Below are 19,343 nucleotides of genomic sequence, written 5' to 3'. Positions count from 1 at the left end.
TGCTCAGAAGTCATCTTTCGCAATTCCTCTTCTTCATCCCTCATAACCTACTCATCACCAAGTCCTGTTAATTTACTTCCTAGGTCACACTCGTATTTGTGAACAACTCCCATCTCTTCTACTATTGTAATTTAAAGTACAGTTAATTTGCAGTAGCCTCCTACTCACATCAACTTTGCTCCCACATTCATCCATCTTCAGTGCCACTAGAGCAAAATACAAATTGGATGTTGTCACCTAAAACCCTTCAATAGATTCTTACACATTTAGGATAAAACTTAAAATGTAGACCACAAGGCCCTGCATCTCTGAATCAGATTCACTTCATGCCACTCTCATCTTTGGTCTTTGCAATCCGGCTATTCTTTCTTCTCCCATGCTTCTACCAGCATAAGATAAAAATGATGACCACTTAATGTGTGTTTATCATATGCTTACTGATTTACATGCATTCTCATTTAATTCTCACAAGATAAATAAAACTGACATTCCCATTTTTTAAATGATAAAACTAAAGCTTAAGGGAATTAAGTAATTTGCCTAAGGTCTTACAACTATTTAAGTGGCTGAACCAGGATGTGAACCCAGGTCTGAATCCTGAGTTCATTATTTCCCCAGATGTGCACTCTTCAATTTAGTTTATCTTGGCACTACTGATGATGCCTTGCACAAAAAACCTACCTAGCAATGTTCAATCAGCTGTTTGTACTTTGCAAAAATAATTTACACCCACAATTACATAAGCCTTAATATCAAAAATAGAACATAAATAGGCTTTTAAAATAATGTTTCTGACATAGTCAATGAATAAAGAGAGAAATTAAGGTTGGAAAGAACCTTAGGGATTGCTTTATCATTTTGTTTTTATAAATAAGCAATCTAAAGCCCAAATTAATCTTATCTAAGTTGCACAGCCAGCTAATAATAGTGTCAGAACCTTTAACTTCCAATCCAGTGCTTTCTGTTATAGCAGATTCCAGTCAACTGGATAGACTGAGAAATTTTACTAGTGTCTTGTCTTTCAAACAAAAAGATTTAAAAGAAATAATAAAAAGCAACTTTAAGTCAATGGGCCTGTTTCTACTATGTATCATATTGGCAGTAAAGATAGCTTCATCTGCATTTCAAATTTAGAATAAAAAAGAAATAAAGCAAATACCTTTTTAGTCCATCTTTTTACTCCATTATATCCTTTGGTAACCAGCTGTCTATGAAAAAAGCTGTTGAAGAAATGAACCTAGAAAGACATCAAATACAAGCACTCAAGATTATATTAGGCTGTGTCAGGACTTAAATTCACAACAAAAGGGAAATTTAAAAATCCCTGAATGTAAGACAGACAAAAAAATGAGGAGAAGTTTTTTGTTAAAAATAATGACAAAAACATACATTACAGCAGTTCACAAAAGACTATTTCAAATTTTCATTAGAATGACCTTACAGATGTGGTATCTTATCAGAACTGGACTGGGGCAGTAAACAGATGACCTGAATCCAATCAAGTAAAGAAACAATCTGATAAATCTTGTCAAATCAGGTGATAAAGTTGAAAAAGGCTATGAAAGAAAAAGGTAACAGTTACCTTGAACTCAAGGGATGGGAAGTACAAAACTAATTCCACTTGAGGAATGTGGATTTGTAGACTCCTATAGTCATCTCTTCAAGAAAATTAGAGATACCAAGGGAACATTTCAGGCAAAGATGGGCTCGATAAAGGACAGAAATGGTATGGACATAACAGAAGCAGAAGATATTAAGAAGAGGTGGCACGAATACACAGAAAAACTGTACAAAAAATATCTTCACGACCCAGATAATCACGATGGTGTGATCACTCACCTAGAGCCAGACATCCTGGAATGTGAAGTCAAGTGAGCCTTAGAAAGCATCACTACGAACAAAGCTAGTGGAGGTGATGGAATTCCAGTAGAGCTATTTCAAATCCTGAAAGATGATGCTGTGAAAGTGCTGCACTCAATATGCCAGCAAATTTGGAAAACTCAGCAGTGGCCATAGGACTGGAAAAGGTCAGTTTTCATTCCAATCCCAAAAAAAGGCAATGCCAAAGAATGTTCAAACTACCGCACAATTGCACTCATCTCACACGCTAGTAAAGTAATGCCCAAAATTCTCCAAGCCAGGCTTCAGCAACATGTGAACCATGGACTTCCAGATGTTCAAGCTGGTTTTAGAAAAGGCAAAGGAACCAGAGATCAAATTGCCAACATCCACTGGATCATGGAAAAAGCAAGAGAGTTCCAGAAAAACATCTATTTCTGCTTTATTGACTATGCCAAAGCCTTTGACTGTGTGGATCACAATCAACTGTGGAAAATTCTGAAAGAGATGGGAATACCAGACCACCTAACCTGCCTCTTGAGAAGGTCAGGAAGCAACAGTTAGAACTGGACATGGAACAAAAGACTGGTTCCAAATAGGAAAAGGAGTACGTCAAGGCTGTATATTGTCACTCTGCTTATTTAACTTATATGCGGAGTACATCATGAGAAATGCTGGGCTGGAAGAAGCACAAGCTGGCATCAAGACTGCTGGGAGAAATATCAGTAACCTCAGATATGCAGATGACACCACCCTTATGGCAGAAAGTGAAGAGGAACTGAAAAGCCTCTTGATGAAAGTGAAAGAGGAGAGTGAAAAAGTTGGCTTAAAGCTCAACATTCAGAAAATGAAGATCATGGCATCTGATCCCATCACTTCATGGGAAATAGATGGGGAAACAGTGGAAACAGTGTCAGACTTTATTTTTGGGGACTCCAAAATCACTGCAGATGGTGGCTGCAGCCATTAAATTAAAAGATGCTTACTCCTTGGAAGGAAAGTTATGACCAACCTAGACAGCATATTCAAAAGTAGAGACATTACTTTGCCAACAAAGGGCCGTCTAGTCAAGGCTATGGTTTTTCCAGTGGTCATGTATGGATGTGACAGTTGGACCGTGAAGAAAGCTGAGCGCCGAAGAATTGATGCTTTTGAACTGTGGTGTTGGAGAAGACTCTTGAGAGTCCCTTTTACTGCAAGGAGATCTACCCAGTCCATTCAAAAGGAGATCTGTCCTGGGTGTTCACTGGCAGCACTGATGCTGAAGCTAAAACTCCAGTACTTTGGCTACCTCATGCGAAGAGTTCACTCACTGGAAAAGACTCTGATGCTGGGAGGGATTGTGGGCAGGAGGAGAAGGGGACGACAGAGAATGAGATGGCTGGGTAGCATCACTGACTTGATAGACATAAGTTTGGGTGAACTCCAGGAGTTGGTGATGGACAGGGAGGCCTGGCGTAATGCAGTTCATGGGGTCGCAAAGAGTTGGACACGACTGAGCGACTGAACTGAACTGGTAAGTCATGCAAGTGAAAGTGGCTTAGTCCTGTCCGTGTCTTTGCGACCCCATGGACTGTCCATGGAATTCTCTAGGCCAGAATACTGGAGTGGGTAGCCTGCCCTTCTCTAGGGGATCTTCCCGACCCAGGAACTGAACCAGGGTCTCCTGCATTGCAGGCGGATTCTTTACCCACTGAGCTATCAGGGAAGCCCAATAGTAACTATAAAAAGGTCACTGCTAACACTGAAAAAATTACTCTAGTCATATGGCACATCATGTTCTGCATCCTTGGCCTTTTTAAAATTCTGGCTTATAAATGAGTATCAGCTCACCAGAGAGTAAACATACTATGGTCTTCAAGTGTTTACTCAGTAACTGACTCACTTGAGATGAAAAGCTGAGGTTCTCAGGATGTGGCCATCAAACCAGCAGTGTAAGTATCATCTGGAAACTTGTTAAAATACAAATTCTCAGGCCCCACTAAAGACTTAATAAAGCAGAAACTATGAGAGTAGGCTCAGCAATCTGGTATCTGAGGATTCTAATGCACATTTGTTTTGAGAACCAGGGAGCTTTAGGTATCCACAAAAATGCTTATAGTAGCCATCTCTAGGCAGTGATTCTCAAACTTCTGAGTGCATCAGAAACTGAAGGGCTGATTAAAACAGATTGCTAGGACCCACTCTCCAGTTTCTGACTTACCAGAAATTTTGGATGGATCCAAAAATTTGCGTGTCTAGTAAATTCTCACATGATGCTGATGCTGCTGGTTTGGGGACCGTACTTTGAGAACTACTTTCAGTTAGTTCAGTCACTCTGTCGTGTCTGACTCTTTGCAACCCCAGGGACTGCAGCACGCCAGGCTTCCCTGTCCATCACCAGCTCCTGGAGCTTGCTCAAACTCATGTCCATCAAGGCAGTGATGCCATCCAACATCTCATCCTCTGTCGTCCCTTTCTCTTCCTGCCTTCAATCTTTCCTAGCATCAGGCTCTTTTCAAATGAGTCAGTTCTTCACATCAGATGGCCAAAGTATTGGAGTTTTAGCTTCAGCATCAGTCCTGCCAATGAATATTCAGCACTGATTTCCTTTATGATGGACTGGTTTGATCTCCTTGAAATCCAAGGGACTCTCAAGAATCCTCTCCAACACCACAGTTCAAAAGCATCAATTCTTTGGCACTCAGCTTTCATTATGGTCCAACTCTCACATCCATATATGACTACTGGAAAAACCATAGCTTTGACTAGATGGACTTTTGTTGGCAAAGCAGTGTCTCTGCTTTTTAATATGCTGTATAGGTTGGTCAAAGCTTTTCTTCCAAGGAGCAAGTGTGTTTTAATTTTATGGCTGCAGTCACCATCTGCAGTGATTTTAGAGCCCCCCAAAATAAAGTCTGTCACTGTTTCCATTGTTTCCCCATCTATTTGCCATGAAGTGATGAGTCTGGATGGCATGATCTTCCTTTTTTGAATGTTGAGTTTTAAGTCAACTTTTTCACTATCCTCTTTCACTTTCATCAAGTGGCTCTTTAGTTCTTCACTTTCTGCCATAAGGGTGGTGTCATCTGCATATCTGAGGTTATTGATATTCTTCAGGCAATCTTGATTCTAGCTTGTGCTTCATCCAGCCCGGCATTTTGCATGATGTACTCTGCTCTCTAATGTAAATAAGCAGGGTGACAGTATACAGCCTTGATGTACTCCTTTCCTGATTTGGAACCAGTCTGTTGTTCCATGTCCGGTTCTAACTGATGCTTCTTGACCTGCATACACATTTCTTAGGAGGCAAGTAAGGTGGTCTGGTATTCCCATCCATTTAAGAATTTTCCATAGTTTATTGTGATCCACACAGTCAAAGGCTTTGGCATAGTCAATAAAGCAGAAATAGAAGTTTTTCTGGAATTGTCTTGCTTTTCGATCATCCAGCGGATGTTGGCAATTTGATTTCTGGTTCTTCTGCCTTTCCCAAATCCAGCTTGAATGTCTGGAAGTTAACATACTGTTGAAGCCTGGCTTGGATAATTTTGGGTATTACTTTGCTAGCATGTGAGATGACTGCAATTGTGCACAACAAAGAATTGAACATTCTTTTGCACTGCCCTTTTTTGGCAATTGCCCTTTTTTGGCATTGCCCTTTTTTGAAATTGAAATGAAAACTGACCTTTTCCACTGCTGAGTTTTCCAAATTTGCTGGCATATTGAGTGCAGCACTTTCACAGCATCATCTTTTAGGATTTGTAATTGAAGTTCAGCTGGAATTCCATCACCTCCACTAGCTTAGTTGTAGAGATGCTTCCTAAGGCCCATTTGATTTCCCATTCCAGGATGTCTGGCTCAAGGTGAGTGATCACACCATCATGGTTATCTGGGTCGTGAAGATCTTTTTTGTGTCTTTCTGTGTATTCTTGCCACCTCTTAATATCTTCTGCAGGTCCATACCATTTCTGTCCTTTATTGTGCCCATCTTTGCAAGAAATGTTCCCTTGCTATCTCTGATTTTCTTGAAGAGATCTCTAGTTTTTTCCATTCTATTTTTTTCCACTATTTCTTTGCACTGATTTCTGAGGAAGGCTTTCTTATCTCTCCCTGGAAGAGAGGTAAGAACTCTCTTTGGAGAGAGAGTTGGAACTCTGCATTCAACTCTTTGGAACTCTGCATTCAAATGGGTATGTCTTTCTTCTTCTCCTTTGCCTTTAGCTTCTCTTCTTTTTTCAGCTATTTGTAAGGCCTCCTCAGACAGCCATTTTGCCTTTTTGCATTTCTTTTTCTTGGGGATGGTCTTGATCACTGCCTCCTGTATCATAAACCTCTGTCCATAGTTCTTCAGGCACTCTATCAGATCTAATCCTTTGAATCTATTTGTTACTTCCACTGTATAATCATTAAGGGATTTGATTTAGGTCATACCTGAATGGTCTAGTGGTTTTCCCTACTTTCCTCAAAAATGTGCATTTCTAGTAAATTCCCATGTGATGCTGATGCTGCTGGTTTGGCAACCATACTTTCAGAACCACTTTCAGTTGTGTCTTTTTTATACCGTGAAGGTTTAGAATTAAATGTAGTGGTAATAAAGGGAAACTATAGTTTTGCAATGAATACTTTTATGTTAAAAATCATCTGAATGTTTAGATTTACACTTTGATTAAGAGAATTAGACAAAATAGAGAATCTGACAGATTAGCTTCATGATTCCAATTTAAAATGTTTAATCAACTTTTTAAGTGGAAAGTTATGACATTTTGTCTCTATCAATAAAGTGTTGGAATCTGAGATTCCTTATATTTACCTGTTTAAATGATTAGACTTATGAAAGTTTATAAAGTACTTAAAAAGGTTTTGCTTTATTGGAAAGGTTTTGCTTATTGAAATTAATGGCTAACAATCAGGCAATCAGTATTCAGAAACAAAATATATTAAATTAAAAAAATAGCTTTTTGATATGGAACTAAGCTCTTAAGGGAATTTTAGAGTTTAATGGGGGTTAGTTTGTATTTAAACTGAGTATCAAAGATTAATCCAAGAAAAAGTGAAGATGAACACACTTTACTACATTTTTAAAGAGAATAAGACATTAAGTTAAAAAAATTCTTTAAGTTAAATTTAAATGCTTAAAACGAACAGTCCTTTTTGTGCATGTAAAAAAAAAAAAAAAGCCTCCCTAAGTTATCAAAAATACACCCACTCTGAAATAAATAAGCAGGAAAACACTGGCATGACTTTATGCTCACATGATTTTATAGAACTTATGCCCAATTCTAGCACATGATCAAGACAAACATCTTTTTAAAAATCTAAGAAATATCAAATAATTACATACAATTTTTTTAAAAAGAAAAAGCTTTTTTTAATATAAATTTATTTATTTTAATTAGAGGTTAATTACTTTACAATATTGTATTGGCTTTCTTTCTTTAATACATAGGACCCTCTCTCCTGTAGAAAAAGTTTTCACTTACTTTGTCTGGGACTGCATCCATTATCAGCTCACCATACATATTTATGACCTATAAAAAGTCAATATAAAACCCATTAACCCCACATACAATTCAGAACATCCACTCAGAAGGAATAACATAGCTACTGCTAATAGTAATCAAACCTTTCTAATACCGGGTGAGTGAGCAGTCACTATAGTAAGGAATGAAGAATACTTGATTCCATAACTGTGAGGCCAGCCCAGAGGCTGCATTTCACACTTCACTGTCCAACATCCTCGGCAGCTTTTCTATGGTGAGAATATACAGTACACTCACCTGGTCATTCAGCCAATTCTGACCATCCAGGGTTGCCAGATCATCCATATCCAGCATGTGCTTATTGTAGAAGATGCGGAAGTTGCATTTTTGATGTCTGGCCCGATAGTTTGTTATTTCCCTATTGATAAACGGTTTTCTGAAACAGAAATATTTTGAAAGTAAAACAACAACAAAAGTTTAACTCAGTTTATTGTTAAGTATCAGGTTTGTTTTTTTTTTTTTTTAATCAAGAGAAAAGTCCTATAAGCCAATAATTTTCTTTTCAAGGGCTTAACTTAAGCATTATTGACAAACCTATTAGAAAAGTCTTCATTAAAGACATCTTTTAATCTTCCAAGGACATCTTTTTCACTGAGTGGGACCAAACTGCCATACTTCTTCATAACCTCATCTAGGAATCCTTAAATAAAGGAAGAAAGAAAAGTTAAGATGGAAACAGCCGTTTTCAGCAAAGTCACTGTCCTGATACTTAACCTATACCCAAAATATAACATATGTTTAAATTACATTACTAAATGTATTATACTAAAAAGAAATCTTTTAAAAGATAAGGTATCATTTCACTTTGGATTGCTAAAAAGAGAATAGCTAGCTGAAATTAAAGATTGACATTTTTCAGTGGCTTAGCCTTGGGGAAGAAGTCTATCTCCTAAAGGTAAAATCTAAACGGTTTAATCACCTGGTTAAATGTGTCTATCACATTTGGTAACTGAAGAAATTATCTTTTTAAAATTCACAATTAGAGGGAATTGTTGAGATCACTGTCAGTTGTATTTACTATTGATAAAGGTATGAAATTTCACATCTCAACAGAGGACAAATTCTAAGACATTTTTAATATCATACAATTTGATAGCTATTATACAAGCTGGAATCAAGATTTCCAGGAGAAATATCAATAACCTCAGATATGCAGATGACACCACCCTTATGGCAGAAAGTGAAGAGAAACTAAAAGCCTCTTGATGAAAGTGAAAGAGGAGAGTGAAAAAGTTGGCTTAAAGCTCAACATTCAGAAAACGAATATCATGGCATCTGGTCCCATCACTTCATGGGAAATAGATAGGGAAATAGTGGAAACGGTGTCAGACTTTATTTTTGGGGGCTCCAAAATCACTGCAGATGGTGACTGCAGCCATGAAATTAAAAGACGCTTACTCCTTGGAAGCAAAGTTATGACCAACCTAGAAAGCATATTCAAAAGCAGAGACATTACTTTGCCAACAAAGGACTGTCTAGTCAAGGCTATGGTTTTTCCAGTGGTCATGTATGGATGTGAGAGTTGGACTGTGAAGAAAGATGAGCCCAAAGAATCGATGCTTTTGAACTGTGGTGTTGGAGAAGACTCTTGAGAGTCCCTTGGACTGCAAGGAGATCCAACAAGTCCATTCTAAAGGAGATCAGTCCTGGGTGTTCATTGGAAGGACTGATGCTAAAGCTGAAACTCCAATACTTTGGCCACCTCATGCAAAGAGTTGACTCATTGGAAAAGACCCTGATGCTGTGAGGGATGAGGGCAGGAGGAGAAGGGGACGACAGAGGATGAGATGGCTGGATAGCATCACCGACTCGACAGATATGAGTTTGAGTAAACTCCGGGAGTTGGTGATGGACAGAGAGGCCTGACATGGTGAGGTCGCAAAGAGTCGGACACGACTGAGCGACTGAACTGAATACTTATGATACTGCATAACCCTATGAGGTGAGCTTAACTGGATAATAGCTGGTGAGGCACGTTTTAAAAGCGGAAACAATTAAAGGATGACTTCTTAGCCAGAATACAGGCTAGTCTTTACATCAATTTAAGTAACATGTATATGCATTTTAATGGCTTCCAAGAGGATCCACTGAAGAAATATACCTAAAGATATCCTAGGAATTAAAACCAGGATATTAAGTAACTTCAAAGAAGCTGAGAGAAGGCTTAGAGGCTCACAGAAGAGAGATATGACTTAGGCTATTCATTGATGCTGAGTGGGGAAGAGCAACAGTCTGCTAACCATCAGTCTGACAGTTAAGTCCACTGTGTGTAGATAGAAAAAATGAGGACTGTAAGTCTCTTATTTTCCTCTTTCTGACTTCAAGAAGGGCCTCTGTTAAGCATCAATATAAAATAGACAGGAATGATCACAACAAAGTCTGTTCCAGGCAGGGACTGTTTTGTACGCGGCAGGAACAGACAAAGGTGTGGAAAACTTACTTTCCTCCTTTTACTCTCCCACCAGAGGCTCCCAATTTGAAAGGCTTAAGACAAGAGTATAGTAAGCAAAGTTGCTTGCCTATGTCTGGTTCTGGTCTAGGATTCAGCCACACAGAAGAGAAAGGGAGTTCCGTGTTCCAGTTTAATCAGAGGAGGAAATGAAAATTTGGAGCTTCTAAACTAGGAATTCATTCAGCCTTAAGTTTGCCAATAAGATCTAGTAGGCACCATTCACATAAGCTGTGTGCTGTGCTCAGTCGTATCCGACTGTCTGCAACCCTATGGACTGCAGCCTGCCCAGCTTCTCTGTCCATGGGAATTCTCTAGGCAAATATACTGGAATGGGTTGCCATCCCCTCCTCCAGGGGATCTTCCCAAACCAGGGATTAAATGGGATCAAACCCAGGTCTCCCGCTTTACAGGTGGATTCTTTACCAACTGAGCTACCAGAGAAGCCTGGTAAGTTTGCCTATTGAACTGCATTCCATAATCATGCAGAAAAGATTAATTAACAGCATTAGAAATACAAACTAAATCTCTTATTCACAGCTGAAATTCATTTTGATCTAAAGAATGCAGTAGGAATCCACTTTTTTCTAAACAGCTACACGTAGAAATAACACAACAGTCTAGAAAACAGGATTGAATATTTTCATAAACTTGAAATGGGAAAAAGCTCTGAGTACTTTTTCTAGTATATGACTGTAAACATTTTAAAATAATGTGGCAGCCACCTCATAATTCCTTTAGAATTTTTATGCCCTTCTGAAGATGTATATCTTAAAAATGTAAGTAGCAAACTATATTCATTCTTCTTGAAGCTGCTTTTTTACATTCAACACACTAATTTTTTTCCTAAGTTAATTCAGAACAATCTGCTGCTGCTAAGTCACTTCAGTCGTGTCCGACTCTGTGCGACCCCATAGACGGCAGCCCAACAGGCTCCCCTGTCCCTGGGATTCTCCAGGCAAGAACACTGGAGTGGGTTGCCATTTCCTTCTCCAATGCATGAAAGTGGAAAGTGAAAGTGAAGTCGCTTAGTCGTGTCCGACTCTTCGCGACCTTATGGACTGCAGCCTACCAGGCTCCTCCATCCATGGGATTTTCCAGGCAAGAGTACTGGAGTGGGGTGCCATCGCCTTCTCAAAACAATCAGTAGTCCATTAAATTGATTTGTCGTATTTTAACCAATTCTCTACTGACAACCATTTAAGTTCTTACTTTTTAGCTGTCTAAATAATGTTACAATTAAAGCCCTCAATATATCCTCATTCTAGTGTTTTCTTAGAACACAGTTGCTAAAATTAAAATTTCTGGGTCAAAGGACACGTGTACCTAAACTTTTCAAATTTTCACTTACAAATTTTCTTATCTGTACTTATGAGATTTTAATGTTTATGGAATCAAACCAGTATATATATATTTTTATTGCTTCTGAGTTTTCTATCATGCTTTAAAATGTCTTATTATTGTTAGATTGGGCTTCCTTGGTGTCTCAGTGGTAAAGAATCTGCCTACCAATGCAGGAGATGCAGATTTGATCTGGTTGTGAAGATCCTCTGAAGAAGGAAATGACAACCCACTCCGGTATTCTTGCCTAGGCAATCCCATGGACAGAAGAGCCTAATGGGCTACAGTCTATGGGGTTGCAAAGAGCTGGACACAACGACTAAACAACAGGCTTTCAGTACTTGCTGAGATGCCATGATTTTCCTCTTTTAGCCTGTTAAAATAAGTATAGGTCACTAAATGTGTAAAAACTATAAAACTGTAAAAACTCCTATATCCTCACATTATGCTACAGTTTAAGTCTAGGATACATTCAGTTTATCGACTTTTTTTTGAAAGTGCTCCATCTATATTTGTAAGTTAATTGATTGTTGTTCAGTCACTCAGTCACGTCCAATTCTTTACAATCCCATGGACTGCAGTATGCTAGGCTTCCTTGCCCTTCACCAACTCCCGGAGCTTGCTCAAACTCATGTCCATCAAGTTGGTAATGCCATCCAACCATCTCGTCCTCTGTCGTCCCCTTCTCCTCCTGCCTTCAATCTTTCCCAGCATCAGGCTCTTTTCAAATGAGTCAGTTCTTCACATCAGGGGGCCAAAGTATTGGAGTTTCAGCTTTGGCATCAGTCCTTCCAATGAATTTTCAGGACTGATTTCCTTTAGGAATTGACTAGTTAGATCTCCTTGAAGTCCAAGGGAGTCTCAAGAGTCTTCTCCAACACCACAGTTCAAAAGCATCAATTCTTTGGTGCTCAGCCTTCTTTATGGTCCAACTCTCACATCGATACATGACTACTGGAAAAACCATGGCTTTGACTAGATGGACCATTTTTGGCAAAGTAACGTCTCTGTTTTTTAATACACCATCTAGGTCTGTCATAGCTTTTCTTCCAAGGATAAGGCTTCTTTTAATTTTATGATTGCAGTCACCATCTGCAGTGATTTTAGAGCCCCCAAATAAAGTCTGTCACTGTTTCCACTGTTTCCCCATCTATTTGCCATGAAGTGATGGGACCAGATGCCATGATCTTGGTCTTTGGAATACTGAGTTTTAAGTCAAGTTTTTCACTCTCATCTTTCACCTTAATCAAGAGGCTCTTTAGTCCCTCTTAGCTTTCTGCCATAAGGGTGGTGTCATCTGCATATCTGAGGTTATTGATATTTCTCCCAGCAATCTTGATTTGGGCTTGTGCTTCATCCAGCCCAGCATTTTGCATGATGTACTCTGCTATCTAATTTAAATAAGCAGGGTGACAATACAGCCTTGATGCAGTCCTTTCCCAGTACAGAACCAGTCCATCGTTCCATGTCCAGTTCTTACTGTTGCTTCTTGACCTGCATACAGGTTTCTCAGGAGGCAGGTAGGATGGTCTGGTATTCCCATCTCTTTAAGAATTTTCCACAGTTTGTTGTGATCCGACACAGTAAAAGGCTTTATCATAGTCAATGAAGCAAAAGTATATGTTTTTCTGGAACTCTCTTGCTTTTTCTATGACCCAACGGATGTTGGCAATTTGATCTCTGGTTCCTCTGCCTTTTCTAAATCCAGCTTGAACATCTGGAAGTTCTTGATACAAGTTAATTGGTATTTGCAGGTAAATGCTAACCTGTTCAGATTTAGAAATCATGGTTCTGCTAACCTCACAGCAGGAAAATTTGTCTTCATTCTACTACAGCATAAACAACAGGGAAAAAATTTTTAAATATTTTCCTAGGACTGTCATTTTGTGGGAAAACATTTTTTATACATACTGGACTTCCCAGGTGGCACTACTGGTAAAGAATCTGCCTGCAGTTCAAGAGATGCAGGTTCAATCCCTGGGCCGGGAATATCCCTTTGGGGAGGAAATGGCAACCCACTCCATTATTCCTGAGTGAAAAATTCAATGGATGAAGAGCCTGGCAGGCTACAGTCCATGGGGTTGCAAACAGTCAGACATGAGCGAGCATGCACATATAACCGGTGGAAAACACAAAATGATCAGAATCGTTTAAACCAGCAAGAAGTAACTCTCCTAATTCCCCCCAAAAGCCACTTATAACAATTTAATATATGTGTCGTGTCCTACTGGAGAAGGAAATGGCAACCCACTCCAGTATTCTTGCCTGAAGAATGCCATGGACAGAGAAGCCCAGCGGGCTACAGGACATGGAGGTGTAAGATCAGACAAGACTTGGTGACTAAATCAACCAACCAGTCACATCCTATACAGATGCATATGCATACATATATACACGCACTCATATGTGCATATGTATCTTTTAACAAAGTGGCCTCCTATTCTGCTACTTGCTTTTTTCACTTTATATAAACACTGGTCAGTATCAAGATACAGATGGAATTTATTCTTTAACAGCTTCACGGTATACTGCCTGGACAAGCCATAAATTGTAAGTCCATAGCAACAGTTGTTTTAGTTATCTTCAGTGTTGTACTACTAAGACAATACTATAAGTAATGTCGCTCTACAAATATATTTGTATTCTTCCATCTCTTAGCCAAATGGCAAAAAGGGGAATGGGGCGAAGACTGATACTGCCATGCTGTCTGCCAGAAGTGTTTATACCAAACAGCTTCATGGGGTAGGTTTTGACAGGAAGACATTAAAGCATGATGTAAAAACTTGAGCCATAAAGGAAAGACAGACACATTTTACCATGTAAGAGTTGAAATTTTCTGTTAGACAAAAATATACACAAAGTCAGGGTACTGAGGGCTTTTACAAAAATTTAAAACCTTTAAAATTATAATGATACTAAAGACTATGAGGGTGTAAGAATCAGTGTATCCTGTTTGTTGCTACATTCTTAGAGCCAGCACTGGTACACAGAAGCTTCTCATACACTAACCAAAATATAAAAATCCAATAGGAAAATAGGCAAAATAAAATTATATACAAACAAAAAATGGCAAGCAACTATAGAAAAATACATTCAAACTTTAAACTTAAAAAGACAAATTAAGACAATTCTCATGTGATCTATGAGACTGACAAAATTTCACAAGTGCAAACTAGTTTAACTGAATGGATAATTTAACAGTTCTCTTAAAGTTTTAAGTGTAAGTATTCTTTCACCATTATTTCTACTACTAGGAATTTAACTTACAGAAACAATCATACAAGTATAAAGAAATAATTTCATTGTATCACTGTTTATAGAAGGGAACGACTAGGAGCAACACGAGTGTCGTCGATCAAAAATCAAATCAAAACCGTGGAACATCTACGTAATAATATAAAAGGAAAATGTCTAATTGCTTAAAGGGAAACTTGTGGAAGGGAAAAAGAAAGCCCTCTCCCAGAAAGGATAACATACAGCAGGTGTGGGCTGGAGACGGGGGAAAATAAAGAAGAGTGCATACCAGAAAGGCAGATTGACAGCTGCTCATCATCCACTGGAGAGGTTTTCTGACTGTTCTTCCCACCTCCCACTTGATTTTCTAGTTTGAGTCCACTGCACGTCAGAGGAGCCTCCAGTGGACTTTTACAGTAAGGGTGGTCCAGCAACTTAGAGCTAAGAATATTCTGCTTGAAAGAGCCATCCTCATCCATCTGGCACGAGCTCTCATTCTGAACAGTCTCTTCAGACACAGGCCCATCTACACTCCTCACAGACTGATCTGCCCCGGACACTGACAGTTTTACTCTGTCATCACTGACAGTACTTGTCCGATTTTCCTGACCCAGAGCCGTAACTTCTCTCTCGGTTTCCAAGATGAACACGTTACTAGAATGATGTTCTGGTAAGGGGATGTCATGAATCAGCTCTGTATACTCCCACTTAGGAGAGGAACAGGGTGACTGGTCCCAGGTGTATGTGGCACTGCCATTCTGTTGGTCAGGGAATGCTTCATCTAAACTAAGCTCCTTGTCCAAGAGAGGGCTTCCTTTGGCGTGGCCCTCGGGCACATGAGAGTTCTTTCCCTTCACCACAGCATCGCTGTCCATATCTGGAAAGTATGGTGGATGCTGACAAGAAGGGTCTTTAGGTTCCGGGGAAGGGAATGGGCCGCAACTGCCACCCTCGCCGTTCTCCCTAAGGGTCTCTTGATGGTCCCCAGTGACCTGCACCCAGCTTTGCTGGGCTTTTTTTAGCTTGCAAACTTTGCTTTTTGTTCTGAAGTGCTGGGATCTGAGAATCTTGTACCGAAATCTAATCATGGACAATTTCTCATACATCATATGAGGAGATACTTTTATTCTTCTATGTTGGTTAAGCTGAAATTTTTTTGGAATCAAGGGTCCCCCGTTCCTGTGGTGCACCAGCCCTGGGTAGCAGCCATAACAAAAGCGCTTTCTCTTATGGGTGCTTAAGGTGACCACAATTCTGTCACTCTCACCTGGATTCTGGCTCTCCCCATTGAACTTCATAGGAAAATCAGAAGCTTGTGGCTCCGTCTTAGGTCTGTGACCATTGGCCTGACCTAAAACACTATTTACTGGTAAGTCAGCAGCTGCCTTCAAGAGACTTTTCTCTCCAGAATATTCATGATCAGAGTTCTTTGCTGATGACAGCAACTTCTCTGCCTGGAGTTTCAGGAAGGTCCTTGAGGAGGAAATGAAGTGCTTGGTGTCCTTTCCTTTCACTTTAGAGGCAGAAGTACAAAGATTCTGGACAGCCACATTGCCTTTTGTCTTAGCAAAAAGTGGTTCATCCTGGATCCACGTTTTCTGGATTTGAAGGGCCTTCTTTCTGCACTGGAAATGCCTCAAATGCCTGCTCCAAGTAACTGGCCTTCCCAGCTTGGCTTTCAGAACGCACAGGTGTTGGTGAAAGTAGAACTTCTTAAAGCCTCCAAACCCAGTATTCCATTTCTCAGAAAACGCTAAGTGGATTCCTTTCCTCCATAGAATTTTCCTCTGTTTTTTCATTTTTCTGATGCATAATGAGATCTGTATGCAGCTGTAAAGAAGAGAAAGAAGATTTATACTTCTACCCTAAAAATAAGGTCATTACAATATATTCACAGCAAACTTTAGAAAACTGAAAAAAAGCAGATGACGCTCAATATAAGATATAAAGAAATCCTACCTGATCAAGGCTTTTCCCACAATGAAAATGAGGGATAAGGGAAGACATGACTGACTGCTCCAACATAACCCCATTTACTGTATCTGCCTCTGATAGAAACAAGTTTCAATAATCATTTCCCAACATGCAGCCAGTTTCTGATGAAGCAGAAAGGGCAGGGAGTCAGGAGAGAATTTGTAAGTTTTAGCTTTGTTTCTCATTAGCTTTAAGCTTTAAGCAAGTCACCTGAATTCTGTATTCTCATTTGTAAAATGAAGGATGGAGAAGGGAGATGCAACCAGACACCATTTAAAACTGAGTCTACATCAAAACAATTTGTTCCATACAACAAATTTTGTATGGAAGGAAATACAAAGGAAAGGCAAGGCAAGGACTTTACTCTGTAAACAGTCATCCACAGGCAGACAGTCAATAAATGCATGCAGTCAGTGCTTTGTCAGCCAAAGACACTCTGAATGCCTATGCAAAGACAGGGCCCTGTCATGTGCTCTCCTCCAGTTACGGTTCTTGCAGTCAAGTGAACATAAGAAAAAAGAACCAACACAAGTATGTGTATCTGTGTATGAACTTTAGAAACACACTTATAGGAAAAGGTAGATGAAAATGATGGTCAAAATCAAACATAATTTCCCCTCAGATTTAATAAGATCTACCACCACTGAAGGTTCTTTAACCTAGAAAGAAAGGCACCAGCCACTGCAGGTCTAACAGAAGAAGTGAAAAACCAACATCCTAATTTCAGCTACTGTTAATAGCAACTTACTAGGAAAAGCTGAATTACCTTTCTGTGCAGTGGCTTCCTCTGGAGGAAAAGAAAAAAGGAGGACTGAACACATGTTTACCTCTGTTCTCACTACAAATCTCATTAAGATGACAGAAATGGAGTTTTAAAAAAGGCCGAAACTCAATGACAACAAAAAAGGAGGCAAGAGCAATAAAACTGTTGAAAGAAAAAAGCAGATGAATGACTGATAATAGAGCAGGCCAAAAGAGCTGAAATCTAAGCCAGAAGTAGAGGAAGCCAAGTAGCAAGTTACAGTACCTCAGAAAGGCTCAGGAAGCAGAACAACAATACCCATGAACGTCAGGGAATGAGGAGAGCAGAAAAAGGAAGGACTGGCTGAAAGTCTGAATAAGCGGCAGTTAGACTTCAGTATCCCTTCCCCTACCATGGCAGATGATCAAAGTTTCACTTTCTCAGAGAATGAACCAGAACAGTCAGGCACATCATATGCAACTGAGAGCAGGGGTGCAAACAAGAGGATAACTTAGTTGTTTGTTTTGGCTTTTTGCTCATGACTTTTTATTTAACACCGAAACACTCTGTATTGGGGAACACGACTAAGTGACTAATGCCCACACGCAGAGCCAATTAGCAAGCTGTGGTAGTCTCAGATGAACAGCCAGGGGACTCAGCCGTACATATACATGTATCCATTCTCTCCCAAACGTCCCTCCCATCAAGCCTGCCACGTAACACTGAGCAGAGTTCCATGTGCTATACAATAGGTCTTCATTGGTTTTCCATTTTAAATATAGAAGTGTGTCCATGACCTTCCCAAGTTCCCAACTATCCCTCCACCCCCCACCGCACAACCACAAGTCCCTTTTCTGAGTCTGAGTAGCTTTCTGCTTTGTGGGTTCATTCATATCACTTCTTAGATTCCACATATTAGAGATGTCATTCGATATTTCTTCTCTTCTGTCTGACTTCCTTCACTCAGTATGACACTCTCTAGGTCCATCCATGTTGCTGCAAATGGCCTTATGTCATTCTTTTTAATGGCTGAGTAATATTCCATTTAATATATGTACCACATCTTTGTTATCCATGAGGACAGTTTTACATATGAATTCCTCCTGAGTCTCTTTCCCTGTTGAGTTCCCAGAAAGGTGTATACACTCAAAGCGGAGATCAGTTCTGGGAGTGAGTGAGGGGTGGGGCAGCAACAGATCATTCAAAGAGAAAAGACCAACGGTATACTGGTATTAGGGGATGCCACAAGGACACAGCCCCAAATAATAACCCCCAAGTTTAAGAAACAATGAGACCCCAAATCCCTCCTCTATCCAAGACGAAGTTTCTCCTTCAGAAAGGAAGTCCTGCAGACAAGGGGATCCCAGGAACAGCAGGAAATGGAATTATAGGAATTATATTTTGATCATAAGCCCCTCAACACTTTCCCACTCATCTCCCCAAACCCTGGCATGCTATCATCCATCCAAGCAGGAGACTGGAAGATTCTTCTTTGGAGAATTTGATTAATACACAAGAGAATACATAAATACAAATATCCCCCCCCAAAATGGCTCACAGTGCACCCTATAGCTGACAAGTCTCACCACAAGCTCAGAATTTCCAGGCAACTTCTTAGTGGTTCAATAACAGCATAACTAAGAATCACCATACTTGTAGGGATAAAAAGTAGACCAAAACAAACAGATAAAACTGAAAGCATATTTAGAAAAGTTAACTTAAAAAAACCAAGGAGGACCTACTTCCCTGGTGGTACAGTGGATAGGAATCTGCCTGCCAGTGCAGCAGATAGGGGTTCAATCCCTGGTCCGGAAAGATTTCTTATGCCCTGGAGCAACCAAGCACCTGTGCCACAACAGCTGAGCCCACGCCCTAGTGCCCACAAGCCCTAACTACTGAGGCCCAAGGGCCTAGCGCCCATGCTCCCCAACAGAAGAAGCCAGCACCCCACAACGAAGAGTAGCTCCTGCTTACTGCAGCTAGAGAAAGCCTGCTCACAGCAATGAAGAACCAGTGCAACCAAATAAATAAATGTTATTTTTTTAAAAATGAGGAGGGGAGAGAAGGGAAGTTACTGTTTCATGGAAAGAATTTCAGTTTAGGAAAATGAAGAAGGGTCTGAGGATGGATGGTGGCGATGGTTGCACAGCAATGTGAACATATGTAACACCACTGAACTGGATGTCTAAAAATGATTAAAACGGTAAATTTTTGCTCTGAATACCACATTATTTTTTTTAAAAAA

At 39.8% G+C, this 19,343-nt stretch overlaps 1 protein-coding gene and 1 long non-coding RNA gene across 4 annotated transcripts in view; one reads left to right on the top strand and one right to left on the bottom strand.

The window, feature by feature from the left end:
• Nucleotides 1–19,343, bottom strand: part of SENP5 (SUMO specific peptidase 5) — a 48,140-nt gene that overhangs the window by 13,819 nt on the left and 14,978 nt on the right. For 2 of the 3 annotated variants that reach the window (XM_069556648.1, XM_069556656.1), the window contains exons 2-6: nt 14,672–16,212; nt 7,893–7,998; nt 7,596–7,734; nt 7,299–7,346; nt 1,160–1,237 (exon numbers count right to left, since the gene is read on the bottom strand). In XM_069556648.1, the coding sequence (XP_069412749.1) occupies nt 1,160–1,237; nt 7,299–7,346; nt 7,596–7,734; nt 7,893–7,998; nt 14,672–16,181 (1,881 nt within the window). In that variant the 5' untranslated portion in view covers nt 16,182–16,212. The remainder of the gene's footprint in view (nt 1–1,159; nt 1,238–7,298; nt 7,347–7,595; nt 7,735–7,892; nt 7,999–14,671; nt 16,213–19,343) is intronic. The other variant, XM_069556666.1, reaches the window with a different exon arrangement.
• The window catches only part of LOC138422334 (uncharacterized), a 36,700-nt gene that overhangs the window by 6,794 nt on the left and 10,563 nt on the right, over nt 1–19,343 (top strand). The gene's annotated exons all lie outside the window — the stretch shown is intronic.

Source organism: Ovis canadensis, chromosome 1 (assembly GCF_042477335.2).
Source record: "Ovis canadensis isolate MfBH-ARS-UI-01 breed Bighorn chromosome 1, ARS-UI_OviCan_v2, whole genome shotgun sequence".
Lineage (NCBI taxonomy): Eukaryota > Metazoa > Chordata > Mammalia > Artiodactyla > Bovidae > Ovis > Ovis canadensis.
Note: the sequence above shows the minus strand (reverse complement) of the source record. Positions and strands in the feature narration are given on the sequence as shown.